General features: G+C 36.7%; 1 protein-coding gene across 4 annotated transcripts in view; it reads right to left on the minus strand.

Annotated features, from left to right (window-relative positions):
• BARD1 (BRCA1 associated RING domain 1) overlaps nt 1-19,772 on the minus strand; it is an 83,673-nt gene that overhangs the window by 32,839 nt on the left and 31,062 nt on the right. For all 4 annotated transcript variants that reach the window (XM_043577733.1, XM_043577736.1, XM_043577735.1 and 1 more), the window contains 2 exons: nt 12,206-12,286; nt 10,364-10,536 (listed from right to left, as the gene is read on the minus strand). In XM_043577733.1, the coding sequence (XP_043433668.1) occupies nt 10,364-10,536; nt 12,206-12,286 (254 nt within the window). The remainder of the gene's footprint in view (nt 1-10,363; nt 10,537-12,205; nt 12,287-19,772) is intronic.

Consider the following 19,772-nt stretch of genomic DNA (forward strand, 5'->3'; position numbering starts at 1 on the left):
AAACTAAAGGTAACCACAAATCAAAAACCAGTGACATGCAAAAATTAAAAACAAAGGTGTCCAAATGTATCACTAAAGAAAGACAGAAAACTGTGAGAAAAGAGCAAGAAAAGATCAGAGAATTATAAAAACAACAGCAAAATAAGTTAACAAAATGGCAATAATACATACCTAGCTATAATTACTTTGAAAGCAAATGGACTAAACATTCAAATCAAAAGACACAGGATGACATGATGGCAAGGCTAAAGAAACAAGAGCCATCCATATGCTGACTACAAGAGATTCACTTCAGACCTAAAGACACATGCAGATAGAAAGTGAGAGAATGAAGAAACATTTATCATGCAAATGGATGTCAACAGAAAGCCTAGGTAGCAATACTTACATAGGACAAAACAGACTTTAAAACAAAGACTGTAACACAAGACAAAGAACACTATACAATTAGTAAGAGGACAATCCAACAAGAAGACAGAACAAATATAGGGGCACCTGGGTGGCTCAGTCAGTTGAGCGTCCGACTTTGGCTCAGGTTATGATCTCACAGTTCGTGGGTTCAAGCCCGCATCAGGCTCTGTGCTGACCACTTGCTCAGAGCCTGGAGCCTGCTTCAGATTTTGTGTCTCCCTCTCTCTCTGCCCCTCCCCTGCTCATGCTTTGTCTCACTCTGTATCTCAAAAATAAATAAATGTAAAGAAAAAAAAATTTTTTTTTAAAGATAGAATATAAATATTTATGCATTCAACATGGGAGTACATAAATCAGTCAATAACAAACATAAAGGAAACAATCAATAGTGATACAATAGTAGGGGACTTTAATACCCCACTTACATAAACTGACCCATATCAAAAGAGAAAATCAACAAGAAAACAGGGGCCTTGAATGACATACTGGTCAAATGGATTTAACACATATATTCAAAATATTCCATCCAAAAGCAGCAGAATACACATTTCTTTCAAGTGCACACGGAACATTGTCCCAAATAGATCACATAGGTCACAATACAAGTCTCAACAAATTAAAAAAGATCAAAGTCATACCATGCATCTTTTCAGACAGTAACACAATGAAACTAAAAATCAACCACAAGAAAAAATCTGGAAAGAGCACAAATATAAGGAGACTAAATAACATGCTACTAAACAATGACTGGGAATCAAAGAAGAAAGCAAAAAATGCATGGAGACAAACGACAATGAAAACACAATGGTCTGAGGACCTGGGTGGCTCAGTCGGTTGAGCATCTGACTTCAACTCAGGTCATAATCTCACAGTTAAATCTGAGTCCCACAATGGGCTCACTGCTGTCAGCACAGAGCCCCCTTCAGATCCTCTGTCCCCCTCTCTCCCTTTCTGTCCCTCCCTCACTTGGGCTCTTCCAAAAATAAGTAAACATTTAAAAAAACAAAACAAAACAAAAACACAAAAGTCCAAAATCTTTGGAATGCATCAAAAGGGGTTCTAGGAGGGAAGATTATAGCAATACATGCCTACCTCAAGAAAAAAGAAAAATCTCAAATAAACAACTTAATCTTATACCTAAGGAGCTAGAAAAAGAAAAACAAATAAAACCCCAAACGAGAAATCATAAAGACAAGAGCAGAAAGAAATGATACAGAAACTAAAAATGAATACGTAAATGAACAAGCAAATCAATGAAACCAAAAGATGGCTCTTTGAAAAGATCAACAAAGTTGATAAGCCTCTAGCCAGACTCATCAAAAAACAAAAGACAGCACTCAAAGAAAAACAAAATCACAAATGAAAGAGGATAAATACCAATCAACAAATACAAAGGACTGTAAGAGAATATTATGAAACAAACTGGACAAACTGGAAGTCATGGATAAGTTCCTAGAAATATGTAACATACCAAAACTGAAGCAGGAGGAAATACAAAACCTGAATAGACCAATTACCAACAATGAGGTTGAATGAGTAATCAAAAAACTCCCACCAAACAAAAGTCCATGACTAGACAGATTCACAGATGAACTCTACCAAACATTTAAGAGTTAATACCTATTATTTTCAAAGTTCTCCAAAACATAAAAGAGAAAGAAAAACTTCCATTTTCATTCTATGAGGCCAGCATTACCATGATAGCAAAACCACATAAAGACATCAAGAGAAATACAGGCCAGTATCTCTTAAGAACACTGACAAAGTATCCAACTGAATCCAACAATACATTAAAAAAAAATCAATTCCTACAATCAAGGAGGGTTTATTCCTGGAATGCAAGGGTAGTTCAATGTTCACAAGTAAATCAATTTGATACATCATATCAAAACAAAAAAGATAAAAAACATATGATCATTTCAATAGATGCAGAAAAAGCATGTGAAAAAGTACAACATCCATTCATGATAAAAATCCTCAACAAAGTAGGTTTCAAGGAAACATACCTCAACATAATAAAAGCTTTACATGAAAAACACAGCTAACATTATACTTAAAGGGGAAAAACAGAGCTTTCCCCTAAAGTCAGGAACGAGTCAAGGATGTCCAATCTCACCATGTTTATTCAACATAGCACTAGAAGCCCTAGCCACAGAAATCAGACAACAAAAAGAAATAAAAGGCATGCAAATTGGTAACTTTCACTATTTGCAGACGACATGATACCATATAAAGAAAACCCAAAAGACTCAACCAAAAAACTACTAGAACTGAAAAATGAATTCAGTAAGGTCAGAGGATATAAAATCAATGTGCACAAATCTACTGCACGTCTATAACACTAATAATTAAACAGCATAAAGAGAAATTAAGACAACAATCCCATTCACAACTGCACCAAAAATAGTAAGATACCTAGGAATAAACCTCACCAAAGAGGTGAAAGACATGTACTTTGAAAATTATAAAATACTGATGAAAGAAACTGAAGACAACACGAATGGAAAATAAGAAGGCATTCCATGCTCACTGATTGGAAGAAGAAATATTGTTAAAATGTCTGTACTAGCTACCCAAAGCAATCTACAGATTTTTTTTAAATTTTTTTTAAATTTATTTATTTTTGAGAGAGAAAGAGCATGAATAGGGGAGGGGCAGAGAGAGAGGGAGACACAGAATTTGAAGCAGGCTCCAGGTTCTGAGCTGTCAGTACAGAGCCTGACACTGGGCTCAAACCCACAAGTGGTGAGATCATGACCTGAGCCGAAATTGACACTCAACTGACTGAGCCACCCAGGAGCCCCAGCAATCTACAAATTTAATGCAACCCCTATCAAAATACCAACAGCATTTTTCACAAAACTAGAACAAACAATCCTAAAATGTGTATGAAATCATAGAAGACTCAAAGAGCCAAAGCAACTTTGAAAAGGAAAACAAAGCTGGAGGCATCACAATTTCGGACTTCAAGTTATATTGCAAAGCTACAGTCATCAAAAGAATATGGTACTGGCACAAAAACAGCCACATAAATCACTGGAATAGAATATAAACCTCAGAAATAAACCCACAATTATATGGTCAATTAATCTTTGACAAAGCAGGGAAGAATATCCAGTGAAAAGAGACAATCTTTTCAACAAATGGTGTTGAGAAAACTAGACAGCAACATGCAAAAGAATGAAACTGGACCGCTTTCTTACATCACACACAAAAATAATCTCAAAATAGATAAAGGTCTAAATATGAGACCTGAAACCATAAAAATCCTCTAAGAGAGCATAGGCAGTACTGTGTCAGACATCAGCCATAGCAACATCTTTCTAGATGTATCTCCTGAGGCAAGGGAAACAAAAGAAAAATAAATTATTGTGACTACACCAAAATAAAAAGCTTCTGCATATTGAAAGAAACAACCAACAAAACTAAAAGACAACCTACAGAATGGGAGAAGATATTTGCAAAGGACATAGCAATAAAAGATTAGTATCCAAAATATATAAAGAACTTCTACAACTCAACACCAAAAAACACCCACAAATAATCCAATTAAAAATGGGCAGAAGACATGAACAGACATTTCTGCAAAGACATCCAGAATGCAAACATACATATGAAAAGATGTTCGACATCACTAATCATCAGGGAAATGGAAATCAAAACCACAATGAGCTATCACTCCTGTCAGAACGGCTAAAATCAACAACACAAGACACACACATGTTGAGGATGTGGAGAAAAAGGAACCCTCTTGCATTGATGGTAGAAATGCAAACTGGTGCAGCCCCTGTGGAAAACAGTATGGAGGTTCCTCAAAAAATTAAAAATAGAAGGGCTCCTGAGTGGTTCAGTCAGTTAAGTATCTGACTTCGGCTCAGGTCATGATCTCATGGTCCATGAGTTCAAGCCCCATGTCGGGCTCTGTGCTGACAGCTCAGAGCCTGGTGCCTGCTTCAGATTCTGTGTCTCCCTAGCTCTCTGCCCCTCCCCTGCTCAAGCTCTGGTGGCTCCCTCTCTCTCTCAAAAACAAACATTAAAAAAAATTTTTTTTAATTAAAAGTAGAATGATCCACTATGGATCCACTAATTGCACTACTGGGTATTTACCCAAAGAATACAAAAACACCAAGTTGAAGGGATACATACACCCCGATGTTTATTGCAGCATTATTTACAATAGCCAAACTATGGGAAGCAGTCCAAAGGTCCATCATTTGATGAATGAATAATGATGCAGTATATGTATGTGTACACACACACACACACACACACACACACACACACACACAGTGGAGTATTATTCAGCCATAAAAAAGAATATAATTTTGCCATTTGCAACAACATGGATGGATCTAGAGAGTAAACGCTATGTGAAACAAGCCAGTCAAAGAAAGACAAATAATAAATGATTTCACTCATATATAAAATTTAAGAAACAAAACAAATGAACAAAGGAAGAAAAAAAAGGGGAAGAGATGCAAACCAAAAATCGACTCTCAACTGTAGAGAACCAACAGACAATTACTGGAGGGGATGTGTGGAGATGGGTGAAATAAGTGAAAAGGATTAAGAGTACACTTACCTTGATGAGCAGTGAGTAATGTATGGAATTGCTAAATCATTATATTGTACACCTGATACTAATATAACAGTATGTTAACCATACTGAATTAAAAATTTTTCAATAAATTTTTAAAAAGAAACTATGAATATAATTTTAATATAAAAATCTGCGGGCAAAAAAATTAAAAATAAAAAAACAGATAATTTCAACTTATAACTAGAAATGCAAAAATACTAAATAAAATCCTAGCAAACTGATGTAAAGTATTTGCTTAAAGAATAGCACAGTATATTTAAGTTTATCACAGAAATACAACATGGTTTAATATTTTAAAATGTAGGGGTGCCTAGGTGGCTCAGTCAGTTAAGAATCTGACTTCGGCTCAGGTCATGATCTCATGGTTCCTGAGTTCAAGCCCCGCATCAGGCTCTGCGCTGACAGTGAGGAGCCCGGTTGGGATTCTCTCTCCTCTCTCTGCATCTCCCCAACTCATGCTGGCATTCTCCCTCTCTCTCTCATTTGAAATAAAATAAAACTTAAAAAGATATTTTAAAATGTATTAATGATACCAACAGGCAAAAGGTCTAAGATCACCTCATTATAAGCTAAAAATCATTTAATAAGGTATAGTCTTCTTAAAAAATAGCAAAATAAATAGAAGATCTTTATTTTTTAATATTGATTTTAATACTGACTGTAAACCTAGAGTCAGTATTTTTGAAAAATGAGAATAAAACAAGTATGCCAACTATCACCATTATTTTATAATATTGTTCCAGAAACACTGGCAAATGCAATAAGAAGTTAGAATTGATAAATGATAATCAGATCCTTAGAATTAGGTGTTGGCTAGATATAAGAGAAATGTACTAAAATCAACAGCTTCCCTATACATCAGGAATGACAAGTTGTATTTATTAACAGAACATCCAGTTAACCAGAGCAACAAAAGAATCAAATGCCTAGAAAAATCTAATAGTTAAGTGCATGCATAAATGCAGATACATATAAAATAGATGAAAAACTTTACTAAGATGTGTAACAGAAGGCTCAAATACATGGAAAAGCATACTGTTTCTCAATGAAAAATCAAATTCCACTATAATCCACACCCTTACCCAATTTTAATCACAACCCTAGTAAGATATTTCTTTTTTTTTTTTTTTAATTTTTTTAACGTTTATTTATTTTTGAGACAGAGAGAGACAGAGCATGAACGGGGGGAGGGGCAGAGAGAGAGGGAGACACAGAATCGGAAACAGGCTCCAGGCTCTGAGCCATCAGCCCAGAGCCTGACGCGGGGCTCGAACTCACAGACCGCGAGATCGTGACCTGGCTGAAGTCGGACGCTTAACCGACTGCGCCACCCAGGCGCCCCATGAAATATTTCTTAACTTATCAGACTTCACGTGAAGGAAGAAGCTGATGAAAAGAGTGAATTCTCTCCCTCCCGCCTCCCCCACCCCCAACACTGCTCACTGTCACTACCTCAGCTCAGACTCACCTCTCCAGGTTATTGGACACACCTCTTCACTGAGGTCCTGGCCCATGTGCAGGAAGAACTTTCCAATGTAACATTTGAACTCTGTGGCACACTATGCCTCTGTCTGCCTCTGCCACCTTCTCCAGCCTCTTATCATTGTCCCTTTAATACCAGTCTTACCGTCACTAATCGAAGCTCCTAGAACTGAATAGACAAGCAGTCTTGGCCGTACCACCCACCATCTCTTTCTGAAAAGCCCATCCCCCTATTCTTCAAAATTCAGTAGAAGTGCTCCTTCCCCTAAAAAGTCTTTCATGACTTCCTCTAGTCTCACTTACAGTCCCTACTCTAGATTTTCACACAATCTTGTGCACTGGCCTATGAAGGTATGTGTCACATGGCTCTGTAATCAGTTTACTCCACTAGAACAGAAGGAGCAGATAACCAACTAGGGGATGAGGAAGTAAAGGAGCAGGGCAAGAGTAGGAGCAAACCTAACAGGATGTCACTGAAGAACCAGGAAATGAAGGCATCTAAGTAAAACAGACTACTTGAACCTTGAGGGAATGAAGAAGACTGCCAAAATGTTACGGAGATGAAGACTGCCATTTAGAAACACAGATGAAGCAGAAAGACCCTACCCACCTACAACTTCGAGCAAAGTACTAAGCCATAAAAAGCAAAGGACAAACAACAGCCTTTGCCCTTTCCAGTTCCAAACCTTCTTCCTAGTCCTGGTTATTGAGAGAAAAGTTCCATTCCGTGTAAAAGAGATACAAGCAAACTGATGGTTGGGGAGTGGGACACACAGGCTGCCAGTTATGGAACGAGTAAGTCACGGGAACATGGGAAACAGCACAGGGAATACAGTCAGTGGCACTGCAGTAGCACTATATGGTGACAGATGGCAGCTAGACTTGTGGCGAGCGTAGTGTAATATGCAAACTAGTTGAATCCGTATGTTGTACACCCGAAACTAAAGTAACGTGGTATGTCAACTATTCCTCAAAAAAAAAAAAAAAAAGAGTAAAAGAGATATAATAAGCAGAGAAAATAAAAGTAATATACTTGTGAGTGATGAATCACTGAATTGCACTCCTGAAACCAATATTGCACAGTATGTTAATTAACTAAAATTTAAATTAAAAAAAACAACAGAAAGTATTATGCTTGCCAACTCAGATTCCGGAGTCTGAGATATTAATGGCTTATAAGGTGGCATTAAGGAGCCATCTTACCAGACAAGAGCTTCAGGAGAAAGGGGGAAAAAAAAAAAAAGAGTACTAAGAAGCCCATACAGTTCTCATGCCCCTCCCCATGCTCCTCTTAAATGGAGGAAGTCAAGGAATGAATTTCATCTATAGTCACTTGTCAGTACTTAATTCAAAAAGACAATATATAGAACTCTGGCAGAAAAACAGATCTTAAAAACACCAAGGCTATAGGAATTACTTTGGAAAGCCATGAACCCACAAAAGGTAACATGCTATGGATTATGGATGCCCAGTGGACAAGAGACTAACAATTCTGCCCGGGGAGCACGTAGGAAACCAGTTCTACCACCCTAGCGAAGGTGCAGCTTATGGAAACATGGCTTTAGACTTTCACTCCACACTTATAGTGAATTAGGGAGCAGAGGGAAGCAATTCCTGTTGTCATCTCATAGGACCCTTTTTCAAAAGAGAGGAAAAAATATACCATCTTTTCATGCATTCAAATACTTACTAACTTGCACCACAAATGAATGTCTGAAAGTTTTGAAAAACATTAAGAGGTGCCAATGAAGGGTTTTAAGCTAGTAAATGATTTGGCCAGACTTGTGTTATTTATTTATTTATTTATTTTTTGAAGTTCTTGGGTTGCAGTAATGGGGAATGAACAAAAGAAAAGCCATCTGAAAAGAAGGAGACCAGTTAGGAAATGGGTGAAGTCAATTAGGTGAACAACCACTACTAGGAAATAAAACAGCGAAAAACACAGCAAATACTTAAGGATGATGACCACCAACCAGTCTGGAAAAAAAGGAATAACAATATTTAGAAACAGCTATCACACTCTTAAACCCTAGATTCAATCTACTGCTGCATTCTCTCCATGGTTCCCTAACCGTCCTCTACCTAATGTTATTCCCAGCCTTTCCCCAAATAAATCCTTCTTCCCCACTATCCTAACTATATCAACCAGCTGTCCAATTCAGTGGCCACTTGGCACATGTGGCTATTCAATTAAAATACATTTCCAAATTTAGTTCCTCAGTAGCAACAGCCACATTTTAAGTCTTCAACAGCAGCAGATGGCTAGTGGCTACTGAGTGCTCAGCACAGATATACAGCATTTCCATCAATACAGAAAGATCTACTGGATGGTGCTGGGCTACAGATATACCTAAATCTGCCACTTCGCTAGGTAAGCCTATTTAAAAACAACATATTTATCTGAAGGGCACCTGTGAAGGCAGACTAGGCTCACTGTCTCATGCCCACACCTTGTATATTAATAAGCGTCACAGTATAGTGAAGAATCATGGTGTACAAACCACAAGACAGGCCCTGTGTTTTGGCTCATTAATCCTCACTATACTCTGAAAAAAACAGAAAAGCAGCAGGCATCACCCTTGTTTTATAGGTGAGGACACCAAGGCACAGAAATTAACCTGCCTGAGGCTATAAAGTCAATAATGGAGTCACAAATAAAAGCTGAATTCCCTAACGCCCTGACCAGTGCTCCATTCATTAAAGTAGTCATGGCTGATTTAAGAACCCACGGATGGAAACTATTCAGTTTCACCTGACCCAAGTAACCATTTGCTTTATCAAATGGCTGGCTATCCCCCCAGGAGGGTCATATCTGTTAGGTCCATGTGTATATATATATAATGTGTGTGTGTGTGTGTGTGTGTGTGTACGCACGCGCATAAGCACACACACTCACAAACCGGAAAAATAAAAATACATAAAAATATGTATCCCTTGAGTTTGCCCCAACTATCTCATCACATGTGATAGACACAAAGGATATTAGACACACTTACCAAAACTAACAGCACCAAGATATGGTACATTCCTGCATTATTTATTAATTTGTTTTTCAATTATGCTATAAAAAAATTACAACCTAGAAGTTCTGCATTTTGTAATTCTTATTTGCCTCTGTAACCACAGTAAGCCTGATTTTCAGGTGCTCTTTCTAAACCTATTGAAGCAACGGGGACATGAAGAGGCAATTCTTCTATTTCCATTTCAACTACCTCATTAACTGAAAAGAATAAAATAATATATAGGGAGACATGAACCAAGTTATAGATTAAAGATATAAAATCTACATATGGCAATTGCTTGTGACACTGTTGACAATAGCGATTTTAAAATGCAGCCGCCAGCATTCACTAATGCATCTCTGTGCCCTGACATTGCAAAACAATTTACCCACAGCTTCCTTTGAATGATGTGAAAAATCTAAGAAATAACTCAATAGCACTTGCCCAACATCAAAATTCTTACATATTTTAACTAAATATGCAGGAAAATCATAAAAAAATAGAATATTTAAAACAAATTATGAAATACTGGGAAGCATACAAAACAGTTATTTCTGTGCTTCTAATTCTTTTCTTATTAATAAGTATGACTCAATCTACAGACTCTAAGTAAGTGAATTTGTCCAAAATTAACTTGGCAATTGTTTCTGAATTAAAGGAGCAAATCTCCCTCAAATAGGTAAGTATCACAAAGGAAAAGAGCATGAGTGCTGATTTTAAATACAGAATATAATGGTCATGTCTAACCTCAGTTGTGAAAGACAAGAAAGACAGCCACCAACTTCGGTATTCAAGTCCTTGCTTCCTCACAGCCTTCACTCAAGAACACAAGTCAACTAAAAACCAGGTTTTAAGATGAACAACTTACACGGCGTTCCTGGAGGCTCCATAAGAAAGTAAGAGCTTGACTATATCCATGTGCCCATTCTTGGCAGCGTCATGAAGTGGTGAATCATTCTGATACCCAGTGGAGTTCACCAACGCCTTGTGCTGTAGCAACAATTCCACCACCTTCAGGTGCCCATGGTTGCAGGCTTCGTGCTGATTAAATAAGAAGTAAAAAAAGTGATGAGGAAGAATAATGCATCATATCATAATAAAATTGCACTTTAGAAAAATAAATGTGAACTTCAGTCAGTAAATTGGTCTAACCTAAATATTCATACAGACCATAAGTGTCAGCCCGGAGTAAAAGCCCTATTACCAATCTTAGTGATGACATACATGATGATCAAGATGTATGCAATTCATGGAAAAAGATGGTATTTATTTGAGGCTTCAGTCAACTGCTCATTTTTTAAGAAGAAAATGTAGCTATAAACCAACTCTAGCTCCTCAACTGTTCCACAGTAAAAAATTAAAAACAAGAAACTTAGAAAGTATTTAACAACTAGATCATGCATAAAAGGTGAAATTCTCCAAGGCTGATAGAATCTACTAAATCAGGTACCTAGCCATACCCTAAGTGGTGCACCCGCATGTATACATAACCACCCCACAAAGTGAGTATCCTGGAGAGAGTATTTACAAGGCAAGACTATTTGCTGAAGCTACAGATTACTGTATGGCTGGTGTCGACGATAACACAAATAACATAGAGTAAAAAGAGCTTACTGACGTTAACAGGGCATTCATTCAAGGCATTCAAAGATGCCTCGTGTGCAAATCTTTCCTTATGTCTAATGAACTGTTAAAAATGCCACTATACTATATTCTAATAAACCACTGACATACTGTGCTTTTTAAGAACATCTATTCAATTCATAATGGGCAATACCCCACCAAATATCTGTAGGTCTATTTCCAGGAGAAAATAACAGAAATTAGACATCAGGTGCTCGAATAAATCACTCACCAATCTTTTTTACAACTTGCCTTACTGGCTTTAAAAAAAAAAAAAAAAAAAAAAAAAAAAATTGACCTTTCTTTGAAAAGGTTAACTAGCCTGCAGAGTCAAAAACAACAAAGTGACTCTGATCCAGACTAAACCCTCCCAGCTTAAAAATTTGGCAAGGAGAAGTCATTCTCTACAACTTTAAACCTTTTTTACACCTGGCTTAATAAGACTCTCTCAATTTTATGATAAATTTCCAGCTTACAGGGTAAGGGCTTCTACCTCCTCTGTTGACACTTCTATAGCTGTCTTCAAATTGCATGCAATTAGCTCACACAGCACTTGTTCCCATGTATTTGTGCTATTCGTTTCCCAGACTATACTCCACATTGCAGTTTTAGTAATAATAAGCAGATTTTTAAAAATGTTCACTGTAAGCAAAGATTTCTACTGCCTCTATATATTTGCGATTGGGTAGGGTATAAATGAAGCTACAATAGATCTTCAGTAGAATCACTGCCTTATGATATAATCCTATACCCAGTCCCTCTGACCTCTCTTTGTTCCAAGAAATCTGGTTCCAATAATTTGGAATGTGGCAAAATGAGGCCTGATGTCGGCTCCAATAGTTACCTCCATGTTATTAGCTATATTCAGCAATGTGGTGTAACTGGATTCCTAAATCTAAAGGTAGTCAGTGAAAAGGCAGCCAATTTCTTCCCTGTCACAATTGAAAAGCTAGATGAAAAGTAATCATTTTCTCTTGCTTAGTGAAATGTATGTTCTTCAGATTAAAAAAAGAGTGTATAGACAACTGCATACAGTATAATAACTATAAGACATAAAACGAGAATGAAAAAACAAACAGAAAACTACCAATGGTGTCCATCCAGCATGGTCTTTAACATTTGGGTCACTTCCATTTTGTAAGAGGTATTCCACAGAAGGTAGGTCGCCCTAATAGAATGAAAAAATAAAAAGAAATTAAAAATCATCAATAAAAAAAGAAGATATTGAGATTTGAGTTCTGTTTTATTTTTAAAATTTTGTCTTCTTAAAGATAGAATCAAATTTAAATCTCTTCCCTAATGCCTACTGCTCATGAGTAATAAATAAGTCATGTATAGATGAACTGTTCTAAGGTACCAAGAAGTCATGAAGTCATATGGTCCATCCTTGAATATCAAGTTCAAAATCTCTAAGATTAGCAACCCTTATCAAAAGTCATTTCAAAATACCAAATAAAGGGCACTAACCAAAAATCAACGGATGATAATGAAGTATTTAAACTCATCACTTCATTTGTGAAAAACATCCTTTTTGAGCATGCATTAAAATTATTTCCAAGTACTGTTTAAAACAAAATCAAGGTCAAGAAGGCCACTCAGTTGAAACTTCCAAATTGTTTTTTTATCGACAGTTACTCCATTTATCCTTAATACATTAATTTAGTCTATATTCACCTTATTTGCTATAAGATATTTTTCTAGGTAAAAGCAAGGCTATTTTTTCCAAATACTACTGACAGAGTTTACTCTGAAAAAGGCTGAGTAAATAAATTACATATGGCAAATGGGGCACCTGGGTGGCTCAGTTGGTTAAGTGTCCAAGTCTTGGTTTCCGCTCAGGTCATGATCTCACAAGCCCCGCATCAGGCTCTGTGCTGACAGGGAGGAGCCTGCTCAGGATTCTCTCTCTCCGCCCCTCTCTCTGCCCCTCTCCTTTTTGTGCTCTCTCTCGAATTAAACTTTAAAAAAATTTTTTTTTTAAATTTTTTTTTTTTCAAAGTTTATTTTTTTGGGGGGACAGAGAGAGACAGAGCATGAACGGGGGAGGGGCAGAGAGAGAGGGAGACACAGAATCGGAAACAGGCTCCAGGCTCCGAGCCGTCAGCCCAGAGCCTGACGCGGGGCTCGAACTCACGGACCGCGAGATCGTGACCTGGCTGAAGTCGGACGCCTAACCGACTGCGCCACCCAGGCGCCCCCAAAAAAAAAATTTTTTTTTTAATTACATATAGCAAAAGTTACCTATGACACATAGGTGTTCAACTGGTTTTGTGAAGAGCTTCTTTAGGGAGAAGGAAATCTCTCCTCTCTCACCCCCATCCTCAATATTCTAAAATGAGTTTTTCCCCTATTGGTTTGATTATATGTAGAAGTCACTAAGTCTCCTAAAAACAGTAACATTTGCTTTTATTTGATTGTTTTGGGCTGCTGCCTCTCAAGCACAACGAATCATAAGATGGTAGCTTACTTAGTTTTCTAAAAAATAAAAATAAAAATAAATAATCCATTTGCTTGGGCACCTTGGTGGCTCAGTTAAGCATTATGACTTGATCCAGCCAAGCTCAGGTCATGATCCCAGGGTTGTGGGATAGAGTCCCATGTTGAGTTCTGCACCGACAGCACAGAGCCTGCCTGGGATTTTTTTCTCACCTTCTCTCTCTCTGCTCCTCCCACCACACATTCTCTCTCTCTCTCTCTCCCTCTCTCTCTCTCTCTCAAAATAAACTAAGAAAAAATCCATTTGCAACATACTTTTTTAAGTTCCTAAATTACCAAAATGACCCTAAATATTTAATGGATCTAAAAAATAAACATTATATATGTTTCAAATCAATTGTCCCAGTTCCAATAAAAACATATTTTCCCACAGTTTCTTAGGGGTGCAAATTCTATATTAGTAGTACAAATTACCATTTATTTAGCAACCTTTGCTCTATATTTAAGTCCATTCCCAATGAAACTAGGAATGTCTGTCAAGATACTTGAATTTTTTTAAACAATCCCATGATTATTGGGGCAGATGAACTGCCAGAACCACACACACTTCCAACCTTCAACATGAAAGTATCCACACACAAAACTACACAAAAAGCCTTCTGAAAGATTTCCCCATTCTAATTCTACATAGTAATCACAAAAACATATTAACCTAACAAAGCCCATAAATATAAATACAACTGTGGAATGAAAAGTCACATGAGAACACTCACATAGAAACAGAGACATTTAGAAACTAAAAGCAGATTCTCTTGGAAAGATGCTACACAGTGGTATTTTTCTTTCTTGTAACCTCGTCAAACTATCAAAGGGTCTTCTATTACAAAGCACCCCTAGACTTCCCCGGAACATATAGCCCATTTGCAAACTGCTTGTTTTTCATACCCAATATGCTTTCTCTTCCCTAGTACTTAAAAGTTTGTCACATTTTCATTGTTCTACTTTATGTAAATTTAATGTCATGCACATAAATAAAATTATGAAAATTAGACAGAGTTCACAGTAACGGAGTAAGCTTGAACCAATATGGAGTTTCTGGGAAATAAATGAACTTTTGCTTCTAATTTCTTTAAATTACTTTCTTCACTAAAAAATATTCTCTGAGTAATAAGCACTCACTTTCAGACTCTCCACAACTTAAAAGAGTAACTGAGAGTTTCTTAAACCACAGCAAGAAAAAAAAAAAATCATCCAAGGAAAGTATTTACCAAGGCTTACAAGAAATTTTAAATGGATTTGGTATTTTCAAGTAATACCTTAAAGGCTGAAAACAAACGGAACGTGTGTGCCACAATGAATTTTCTAATTGCTAACCTTTCATTCAAAAACAGATTCTTCATACATCCGTTCATATTACAGCAATATAAATTAACTTTCCAACACACACACATTTTTTTTCCTTATTATAAAGGTTAGCTCTTCTAAAATACAATTAAGAATAAATATCTTGATAAAAAAGGTACAGGGCATTACAATGACGATGACTTATCCCAAATGGTTAAGCTTTTCCACATATATGAACTAATCAGTTACCTAGAACTTTTCCTTTGGCAAGTAGATATTGTTTAAATTTTTTTTTTGTCATCCAGAATGAAGCTCTAAAATATATTAAACATTTCCCTAGCTTTTCAAGAGTTTACTGAATAAAATAACTTCACAGAAGCTTCTGACAACCTAGTCTGTGTAATGTTAAGCTACTGGTATTAAGAAGGTTCAGTATTATAAAGGTGGTGGTTGACAGAGGGAAAAATGGATACTGCCTCCAAGAGATGTTCTAGAAATTACAATCTTGAAAATATCATAGATGCCAGTTTGCTCAGGAGTCCTCTGCAACTTTCTCAGGAAGCTGGTATGAAGGACGAGCAGTAAACGGGGTTCACACAATGTGACTGCCTTAAAATACGATGAATGACAAAGTCAGACCCTGAAGGAGACTCTTCACAAGGGATGTTCTTTCCACCCAGGAGATCCTCATCACCTTTGCTATGTTAAGTGTATCATGCCTTATAAGTTGCCTGAAAAATATGATTCGTTCTGTCTGCATCAAAAAATATCATGACATGCCAACGTCAAGCCTTCTATATCATGATACATTCAATGCTGTGGCATGAATTATGAGCAATCATTACCATTTGAAGAATCTGTGCTAGAAATCTGAGGCTAATTCCAGCAACCACAAATCCTACATGATAAAATAACAAAATCAAAATTTTCTTTATGTCTAGAGAAATATCAAATACTAAGTTTTCAAAAATTAAATCAGAAGAATAAATGAGTGTTTATCTTAGTTTCTACCTAGGCACAGTAACACTTTCTCATAAAATCTCTCATTTATAACAAACTGTTCTCAGTAGCATTTTAACCATAGGTGACATCCACATTCAAATAGAAACACGGGCAATAAAAAGAGCCAACTGAATCTCAAATTTGTTCTGGTTTCATGAGAATACGCACAATATCCCACACATCATATTAATGAATATTCTGCTTGAAATTCTGCAGTATAATAAAATGAAAGTATAAATAAGGAATTCAAAAAGAATCCTGTAGGGTCTGTAGGGTTTGTATTCATACAGGGCTGAATGTCCAAAAAGTAGAATGGCTCACCTGTAAATCCAGGATCCTGAAGGAAAAAAGGATTTGAGAACTGACAGTACAAACAGTATCTGCCGGTGACATAGTAGTGGTCTAACATCCAGCAGCCTGAATTTAGGCAGTCTGGATATTTACCAAGACCCTTCTATTGCCAGGTATGGAGGTTATCAGGGTAAATAAGGTAAGGGATGCTCTACATTAACCCAGAAGTCGACTTCTAGGAATTTATCCTAAAAATACACCTGGTCACATATGAAACAAAGATTCCTTGCCACAGCACTGTTTATAAAAGCAAAAGAATGGAAACAAACAGACATCCATTAGTAAGGACTAGTCAAATAATAAAAATGTACAGAAGGCAATGCTACTATAAAAACATACAGAAAGCTGTGTACCAATATGGAATAGACTTGCTTATATTTACATAAAGAAATTCACAAAGGACACACTAGTAAGGTGGTTAAGCAAAAAGGGCTTGTCAGTAATAGTGCAGCTAGGGGCAGAAACAGGAGTGAGGTTTTCTACTATAAATACTTTTATTCATATTTTTGAAACCTGCAGTTATTACTCATTTTGAAATTAAATTTTAAATGAAGAATATATTCTGGATAACCACAGAAAGCTAAATGAATATAAATGCAAACAAAATAATGTCACCATAGAGGAGAAACTAACTCTAGGAATCCTGAGAAAGACTTATTAAGAAGGTAGGATGTAAGCTGGATTTTTAAGGTTACATACAAAGAGCCAGGAAGGAAAAGGGAAGCATGTAGAGGAAAGAATATAAATCAGAAAAAAGAACACGTGCAAAGTATTGGTAGCATTAATGAACATACTGAATAGTTCATAAGGCTAAATAAAGTTCAGTGTGACAGGAGAATGGGGTTCAGATCATGACTGAGTGGAAAATTTGCTCATTTATTCATCAAATTCATCTGCTATGTTCTAGGCAATGTTCTAGATCCTGGAGATCTAACAGTGAAGAAACAGAATTCTTGCTCTCATTCTAAAGAGAGAAGCAAGAAACTAAGAGATCTATAATAATAATGTCAGGAAATAGAGGGACCCAGGTGGTTCAGTCAGTTAAGTGTCCAATTCTTGATTTTGGCTCAAGTCATGATCCCAGGTCAAGGGACTTAGCCCCACACAGAGTGGAGCCTATCTGGGATTCTGTCTCTCTCCCCCCGCCCCTCTCCCTTACTTGCACTCAAAAAATAAAATAAATCTTAAAAAAATAAAACATGTCAGGAAATAACTGAAAGAAAACAAAACAAGCAGGACTGCTTGGTTAGGTAAGCGAGAAAGTCTCTCTGAAGACGTGGCATTATGGGGCGCCTGGGTGGCGCAGTCGGTTAAGCGTCCGACTTCAGCCAGGTCACGATCTCGCGGTCCGGGAGTTCGAGCCCCGCGTCAGGCTCTGGGTTGATGGCTCGGAGCCTGGAGCCAGTTTCCGATTCTGTGTCTCCCTCTCTCTCTGCCCCTCCCCCGTTCATGCTCTGTCTCTCTCTGTCCCAAAAATAAATAAACGTTGAAAAAAAAAATTAAAAAAATAAAATAAAATAAAATAAAAAAAAAAAAAAAAAAAAAAAAAAAAAAGACGTGGCATTTGAGCAGAAGCCTGAAGGAGGAGGATCATACAGGGCTGTGTAGACCATAGGAAGGACTGCGGATTTTATTTTCAGTGGGCTAGGCTTGGCTGCCTGAAAGGTCATCAAATCTACATTCTGTTCAGCAGCAGTAACTTTTATTTCCCTGTTTCTTGTTCCATTTTTAGTATTTTAACTTCAGAGCCACCTCAAATCTTTTTCTAAAGTAGGTGGACACAAAAAATAAAATAGCAGAATCACAATATTTGGTTTTCTAGTATACATTTGCAGCCGCAAATGAGAAAATTAGAGCAGAAAATGAAATGAATACTACTTATAAAAAGACAAATATACTGACAAATCAACTGTTTTTTCGCACGTATTTGTTCTACGAAAATCAACCTGGGTGGGGGTTTACATTCAACTCATAACATATTTTTAAAAGAGAGCACTCTTATTAAACAGTGATTTAAAAAAAAAAAAACAATAGAAATCAATTACCTTGTCTTAAATGTACTGTATCAGAATCTGCCAACTAATGACAATAACAGTATTTGATAAGTGCAAAAGAATCAAATGGGTAACTTTAATGCTGGCAAGAAGACTCTTTCTAGGTAAACTAGTTATACGACAAAACTTGTATGAAGCAATCTTCACTGGAGAAAATTCACAAGACGCATCTTATTTTTCCTGTCTTAAGATTCTTTGTCTTTTTTCCACTGCTGAGGCCAAGGGTAGGCAAACTATGGCCTGTAGACAAGATGCATGATTTTGTATGTCAACTTTTATTGGTTTATATATTGTCTATGGCTGCTTTTGAACTATGGGCAGACATGAATAGTTGTAGAGACTACATGGCCTGGGAAGCTAAAAATATTTGCCCCTTTAAGAAACAGTTTGTCAAACCATGGCCTAGGTCTTAGAGATCTTCATTAGTAAAGATATGGTTAAAAGAAAAATTCTCTACCCATGTAAATGGAATCCTGCCTGGTAGTCTGAAAATAATTCCCAGAAAGGAAAATGTAGAAACTAAAGCAGTCTACATTCTTATATATTAGTCAGAAATGAAAACATCATTATTATGCTAGCTACTTGTGTTATGAAGCATTTATAGCAATATAAAGTTAAGATTATAATAGCTTATTCGCACATCTATTATTTACATAACAAATAGGACAAAAATATAGTCTGGTTTTTTAAATCAATGCTTTGCAAAAAATAAATAAATAAATATAACAGGGACCAACTGAAAATTCAAGTTGTTCAAAGGATATGTGTGCAAAAACCGGCATGTAGTCATGTTGCAGTTTCCCTCCTCACTGGTATCAGATATAGAGTACTCTATAGTCATCATTTATTGGAAGATAAAGCAAGGAAAAAAATAAAATTAAAGCCCTAACAGTTGGGGAAGCTCGTTTTTGTGCTTTTCCCTTTCTCCATACAAAAATACAGGAATGTCTGGACTCAATGTCTATTCCATATTCTTCCCAGATGTTGCCTGATGCTCATCAGCCTTATATGCGGGGGCCTCCAATGGGTTCCTTCCAGATCTTCCAAAGATCTCTATCTGTGCAAAACACCCAAGGATCTCCTGGTGAACTTATTAAAAGATCATAAAAGCTATCCTAATTTAGTACTAAGCTCACCTGTATTTGATTCGTATAACACTTGCATGAAATCACAAAGTCTGTAAAGCTGTGGTGCTAACTGCTCCCCTCTATGTGCAGTTCTTGAGTCAGTTCCAAAGGTTAACCCTTGCACGTATACCTCATGCTTGACAAATGGGCTAGTTTCCAAAAAAACTAACACTGCCATAGCCCTAGGGTTGAGGCAGTAAATAAAGAGAGGTAACTTTAATGAACACACTATTAAAAGAAATGTCTGGCTGTGGGATACAGACACGTTCCTTCAGGGTCAACCACAGGAGCCATTTTTGATAATCAAATTTCCAGGTCATTGGAAAAATATACAGACCAC

This window comes from Prionailurus bengalensis, chromosome C1 (assembly GCF_016509475.1).
Source record: "Prionailurus bengalensis isolate Pbe53 chromosome C1, Fcat_Pben_1.1_paternal_pri, whole genome shotgun sequence".
Taxonomy (NCBI): Eukaryota; Metazoa; Chordata; class Mammalia; order Carnivora; family Felidae; genus Prionailurus; species Prionailurus bengalensis.